The sequence below is a fragment of the Simochromis diagramma genome, unplaced genomic scaffold (genome assembly GCF_900408965.1).
Source record: "Simochromis diagramma unplaced genomic scaffold, fSimDia1.1 OVJJ01000320.1, whole genome shotgun sequence".
Taxonomy (NCBI): Eukaryota; Metazoa; Chordata; class Actinopteri; order Cichliformes; family Cichlidae; genus Simochromis; species Simochromis diagramma.
The window spans coordinates 9851853-9858534 of NW_024386773.1; the positions used below are offsets into that span (position 1 = coordinate 9851853).

At 40.5% G+C, this 6682-nt stretch overlaps 1 protein-coding gene across 1 annotated transcript; it reads right to left on the minus strand.

Annotated features, from left to right (window-relative positions):
* Window positions 1–2274: 2274 nt before the first annotated feature.
* LOC120718739 (glycerol-3-phosphate dehydrogenase [NAD(+)], cytoplasmic-like) lies at window positions 2275–6033 on the minus strand. Its single transcript, XM_040007414.1, has 8 exons — window positions 5774–6033; window positions 4196–4373; window positions 3933–4073; window positions 3687–3825; window positions 3493–3605; window positions 2990–3226; window positions 2793–2899; window positions 2275–2432 (listed from the first exon to the last, which is right to left on the minus strand). Exons 1-8 carry the CDS (start codon window positions 5818–5820, stop codon window positions 2336–2338), a joined length of 1059 nt encoding a protein of 352 aa, XP_039863348.1. The 5' UTR covers window positions 5821–6033; the 3' UTR covers window positions 2275–2335.
* Window positions 6034–6682: the final 649 nt, after the last annotated feature.

Sequence of the window (6682 nt, forward strand, 5' to 3'; positions counted from 1 at the left end):
TAACTTTATATTTTTAAAGGCAAACTATGAAGCGATCCTCACATCTGAACATCAACTGTTTTCACTTATTAAATAGAAAGACAGACAGGAATTAAGACTGTCTTTTAATTAGTGACCTTTTTAATTTTGAGAGTTAAGAGTGGAGGTATGCTCTGGAGAGAAGAAAATCAAAGTTAGTAGAAGCAAGACAGAATACATGTGAAGCTTCAAGGAGCACAGGTAGTGAAGTATACCACACTTAATACATTAATGACACATTCTATGATTTATGGTTAGGAGAAGGTGACACTGACAAAAAGACGGGAGGTCTGGTTCACATTTTTGTTGGGAAATTAGAAATTTGTATATCAGAGGGACTGCTGTGGTTAAAAAGTTTTGCGGATAATGCTAGAGAGATTAGGCTGAGATCGTTTGGACATGTGCAGAGGACGGATAGTGAATATATTGGAGAAAATATGTTGAAGATTAAGCTACCAGATAGGAGGTTCGTGGATTCAGTGAAGGAGGATGTGCAGAGGCTTGGTGTGACAGAAGAGACAGGAATTACGATTTTTTTCCCTCCTCTCATTAGTGACATTTTAAATTTGCTGGCATAAACCACTCACTTGATTTCAAATGCAGGTTCCTGGATTTTATCTCTAACTTGACTCATATCGCTTGCCGAGCAGAATTGAGGAAGTGAAGCAAGTCCCTCCTCCCTCGTTGAAGGGATGGGCACATGTGTGTGAACGCATGGCATTCGTATCCTTTCACTTTAATTTCTAGAGCCTGACTTTAAGACGCACAGCTGCATATCAGAGTTGTGCTCATACAACTTGTGAGGTTTAACAGCTCCTTCTCGGGAATCCCTGTTTTTGGTTATCTCAACTGATAGCGCCTCACAGATAGCTTAGAAAAAGCCACCAGATTAAGCGACGAGTTTGTGATTGATGCGATTGCTCTCCCAAGTGGTCAGTGGGTGTATTGCAACTATAAATTCTCAAGAAACTTTATGCAACATCTTAGCCAGAAATTCATTGTAAAAACCTCGTGTTCGTTTATCAAAATAAAACAAAATTTTAAAATGACACACATTTTTGGGATTTCCACTGCAGTACAATGGTATGGTATTGTCTTGTTCGGCAGAGTATGAGGTGGCTGTAGCCCCGTCTAATTATAGATGACCATTTGCTCCTTTGGAGAGAGTTATTATTAGATATCTCACAGGCCAGTTGACTCAATAACTATGCAAGGGATTTCAGCTAGGGAGTCCAGTTTTAAAGAAGTGCCTAATGATGTAACTTTACAGTCCACTCACATAAATGAGCGACACAGCTGAAAAACATTTAAAACCAAACATATTTCTGTGATCAAAAGGCTCGTATAGATAGGACTGTTGCTTCTGTGTGTTTAATTAGAAAACAGAAGTATGCAGATTTTCATTTCAAGGCCAGAGCAAACAGGCTGCCACTGACTAACAGGGACTGAAAATTGATGGGATATATTGGCATATGGAGATGGACATATGGCTTTGTTGCACCTCCAGGGATATTTGCGACTTAATTAAGTGGGGGAAATAACAAGGGCATTAATGACTGCACTGAATAAATTACAGAAAATTCAGGAATCTATTTGGAACAATGGAGCTATCCCATATGGGGGCTGTGGCTGAAACCAGGATGTGGCCTTAGAGAAAGGTTGAGGCAGACGTGCTAGGAAATGGTAAAGGTGAAGAGTTTAGAGTGGCAGCCAGACTGAGCTCAGGTCAGATTACAGTGGGGCACTTCCTGAGTGTATGCGTGTGTCCTGCAGGCATGCACCACCACGTTCAAAAGAAAACATAAATAGGCACAAAAATAAAACAAGATCAATATTTTATTTCAAAATAGATTTTGTATTGTAAGCAGTTATATTTTAGGAAGCCCACATGATGAAACAGTGGTACAGGTTGTGTTTTTTCCCCCTTCAGTGCTTCACAAAACAAACGCCTCAGTGAAAAGGCAAGTCAGGGCACCTTTACACAAGGTATTATGTAACATTTCATAACAGTCAGGTCATGGTTTGTGTGTCGTAAAGGAGAACAATTCAAATTCTCAAAACTTTTAAGACTTAAAAGATTTGTGCGGCAATCGGTAAAGACAGACATGGAAACCAAATGCATGCCTCTGTCAGTAACAACAGCAGGTCAACACATGTGGCTCAGGCAGGTGGAAGGCAAGTCTGCTCCACTTTTTCTTTTCTCTGTTTGAGACTAAAACATGAGGAGTCAGGACTACCTGTCCCCCTTTAATGTCCTTGGTGATAGTGTAATTGTAGTGTGAAAGTTTGTCCAAACTTCTATCCCGTCACCAGTCCCTCAATTGTGCTCCGGGTGGTTTTGCAAGCACTTGATGAACTCTGAGACTGGGTGGCCATTGAAGCAGATCTGATAAACGGCAGTGAAAAGAGGAAACCTGCAAGGGCAAATGGAGATTATTAAGGAAATAGTTCCACATTCACATTCTTGCCAGAGTTAGATGAAAAGACTGATATCACTCTCGTGTCTAGAGTAAATATGAAGCAGTAACTTTAAACAAACAAGCTCATTAGTGAGCTTCAGAGGTGCTGACATGTGAATTTGCTTATTTTTGGAAAGAGCCATTTTTATTCATTAATCTAAAAGCTGGTGCCAGCAACTTCACTGTGCACTTGTTTGTATGGCACCACTTTCTTCTTGAGTATCCAACTCAAACATATGCAAAACAGGTAAGTATCACTCATTGCAAAAAGGTAAAATACAATACTGATAATAATAAAACACAAGAGAGACTTACTTCTCCACCATGTTTTTCTGTTTCAAGACCTGGTGGACCTCAGTTGCTGTTGCTGGGCCCTGAAGCTTCTGACCATTCAGCAGCTCGTTCTCCAACTGCTCGATAGTCTACAAGGAGAGACAACGAGCGCCACATTATTATCATTTTAATAACAAGAGAGGAAGACTGACATGGGAGAGACACGAGCTGTTTCGTACTTTGCCCGTTTTGGCAAATGCCTCTCCAATCTTTCGGTTGCGTCCACCATAGCAGGTTGTGATGAGGTCGGCGATGCCACAGCTCTCCAGGAAGGTGGCAGGTGAGACGGGGCAGTTAGTGCAGAAGACCTTGGCGAAGGAGATCATCTCCATCAGGCCGAGACGAATCACTGCTGCCTTGGTGTTGTCTCCAAATCCCAGGCCATCACAGAAGCCTGCTCCTACTGCCACGATGTTCTGCAGTGATGATGAAGTTATATATATGAATGTGAAGAATCTTTACTGTGTAGATATAGATGGAAGTGGAGTTTTTTGACAAACACTGTCTTTTCTATACAGTAAATGCACAGATTCATTTAGATTTGGCTCTGCTGCTTTGGAGATAGATAGATAGATAGATAGATAGATAGATAGATAGATAGATAGATAGATAGATAGATAGATAGATAGATAGATAGATAGATAGATAGATTTAAGCATTTAGCTTGGTGAGGATGAAACACCTTGAGTGCGCCACAGATCTCAACAACATCAGACTCCTCCACCACAGTCACGCGGAAGTTGGTGGTCTGCATCAGCTCCTTCAGCAACAACCCATGTTCTTTGTCCTTGCACCCTGAAATTACAGACAAATAATCTCAATCTGTTCCCATATTACGTTTAATAATATTATTTATCAAAGAAATAAACTCCATACCAATGGTTGTTTCACAGAACTTCTCATCAGCGACCTCATTGGCAATGTTTGCACCCATGAGGACTGTCATTGTGATGCCCAGTTTCCCTCGGATAACCTCTGAGATCAGCTTCAGACCTTCTGGACTGGCATCGACACCCTAAAGTAACCAGTTATGTTAAAATCCCCTCACTTATTTGTAAAATATTTCTCAGGCTTTAACGCACTGTGTTTTGAAAAAAAAAAAAATTCTTAGGATGATGTTACCTTGATAAGAGACATTCCTATCGCATCCTTTTTTATGTGATCTTTGATGGTGTCACACACTCGCACAATAAACTGGTGAGGGACCACAAAGATCAGGATGTCAGCTCCTTTCACAGACTCAGCCAAGTCTGGAACAGCCAGCTAATGAAAGAGAGAAGTCAGAGTAAGACCTGGGATCAGCAAAGAGATAAAACACGGTGTATATGCCATCTTCTGGACTCAATAAACAGTCCTAGAGGGAGAAAGAGTGCTGTCAGACTCACCACATTGGGAGGCAACTTGTGACCGGGCAGATATTTCACATTTTCATGGTCTGTGTTGATGATTTCTGTGAGCTTGCGACCGTTCACCGTCTCCTCAAACACCCACATGTTCACTGTGGTGTCAAACTTGTCATACTTGGCTGCATTGGCTCCCACAATCTTGGCAATGGCAGAGCCCCTGTGGACATGGTGACACAGGAAATCATTCTGCTGCCACAAATCTGGCTGGATGAATGTACCGGTTGCAAAAAACTGTTCTCAGTTTTCTTATGTGAAATGTAAAAAACAAATGTAAACAGATTTCTGTGCTCCCAGAGTGATTGAAGGAGAAAAAGTTGAACAAAAGGTTATTGACTATTTGGTTTAGCAGATACTTCTTTGATTTCAAGATGTTCAGATCTTCTTAGGTCAACTGTTGCTTATATCTGGGAGCTTAAACACTGAAACCACCTACACAAAGATCAGTTTTTAGGAATTACAGTAAAATCTCAGTGGCAAACTTAATATTGTCAGTCACTTAAAGACATAAAGAAATCCTCTCTCACTGGCAGATGGACCTCTATTAGTGTATAAAAGGAGAATGTAACTATTATGTGTTTTAAATAGCTTTAAAATGCTCTTCTAGGCTAGAAAAAAATCCAGGTGAAATATATATTTTAAAAAATAAACAAAACAACAACAACAACAACAACAAAAAACACATTAGAAGGACCTAATTCAATTTCATTTTACATATAAGCTCAGCATAACTGAAGTTAAGAGCTAGGAGAACTCCCTTTAATGGTCATATTTCAGATGTCACAGTTGACCTTTTAGGCTACTATGAGATACTGGTCAGGGCCATACTTAGGTACTTCACTAAAACACAGCACCTTTCCTGCACTGCACCTTAGAGCTCAGAGGTTGTGTATTTTTTTGACCACATTAATTTTACATTAATATTTAGGTATTATTTAGGTTTAGGGCAAAGCTGAAATGCTTCCCATCAAACAGCTTTGCCTTTAAAATATAGGTAACCAGTTAATGCATCAGTAATAAAAAGTATGTATAGAAACAGTCAGGGTCCATTCTGCTGCATTTTTTAAAAACTTTGATACAAACCTATAAAAGCAGCCAACAATTTTAATCGTAATATAGTATTACATACTGCTTCCACCACTAAAATGCCACACTGGCTGAGAGACAGCAATGCCCCATCAGTGCTGACTCAGCACTAATGTTGCAGAATAATGAAAAGGGAATCTTCAGTAAAGATTTTCTCAGGATATCAAAGGTCATCATATTCAAAGAAAAAAAGAATCCACTCTCCAGTCCTGCAAAACAGCAGGAAATTATGAATCATTTATCCACTCTCAGAGGCTAAAGTTGCCTCCTGGCCTCCAAGTTTACCAACTTTAGACCGCCTTCACAAAAGGTCCCACTGTGGGTGTAATCTTACAAACCCCCAAAAATAAAAATACCGATATGTTGATTGGAATTTACTTATTTATGCGCACCATCAACAGACCTCCACCCCACTTAATTCTAAACTGAAAGGATTCCTAAGGTGCACAACGTGATCTAAAGTCCTTTACTCACCAGTTACCAGAGCCAATCACACAGACCTTCTTCGGTGTTGCCATCATGTACTTGACTTTCAACTCTAAGCTGCAGCTGCTGCGAAGACACACTGAAGCCGGGGCGCACTGTATTTATACCGGACACACAGCTGAGGCGCAAGCACACCCTCTCCTGATGGTTGGTCTGCTCTGTTGCCTCACAGGAACAAACTTTTCCACACCGCGCAACAGGATAGTCCAACGGGTTTGTTTTTGTTTTTTTTCAATTGAAAGCAGGCACTCACAAAAGTAAGCATACAAGGAGTTTTACCTAATCAATTTACACGATTCAATCAATAGAATCTGCGCATTTTAAAGCGATTGGGCTCCAGACCAGCGGTCCCCAACCCCCGGGCCTCGGACCGGTACCGCGAGAGTTGAGGCTCAGGTGTGAAATGTATAGTTTTCAGGGTTTTTTATCGGTTTTCAGCGTCATTTTGTTATCGTTTTTATCGTTTACTCGGCTTTCCTTGGTCTTTTCACGTGCGTTATGAATAAATCTTTTTTTTTTCGGTACCGGTACTAGTTTTATTTTGTTGTATTTATCCGCGACACCTTAAAGGCCGGTCCGTGAAAATATTGTCGGGCATAAACCGGTCCGTGGCGCAAAAAAGGTTGGGAACCGCTGCTCCAGACAATCAAAGCTGCTGATTAGATCGACTGACACAATCAGCAAACTTCTGTAATCCATTTAAAAATCAAAACTCAAACGTCGGTGAAGAGGCTAATCACATTTATGCTACTCAAGTATTTCTGTGCACTCTGGGATAGACTTTCTACAAAAAAGAAGAAGGAGAAGAAGAAGCTTGAGTTTAGTTAATTTAGTTTGTATGGAGCCTAATCAGGAGCCACCCTATGACTCTAAGACTAAATTAAGAAAACCCCAATA

Coding starts and splice junctions, on each gene's coding strand:
- LOC120718739 (XM_040007414.1), bottom strand. CDS start 5,820: ATGATGGCAACACCGAAGAAGGTCTGTGTGATTGGCTCTGGTAACTG. Junction 4,374..5,773: donor GTGATTGGCTCTGGTAACTG/GTGAGTAAAGGA, acceptor CCATGTCCACAG/GGGCTCTGCCATTGCCAAGA. Junction 2,433..2,792: donor CAGAAAAACATGGTGGAGAA/GTAAGTCTCTCT, acceptor TTGCCCTTGCAG/GTTTCCTCTTTTCACTGCCG.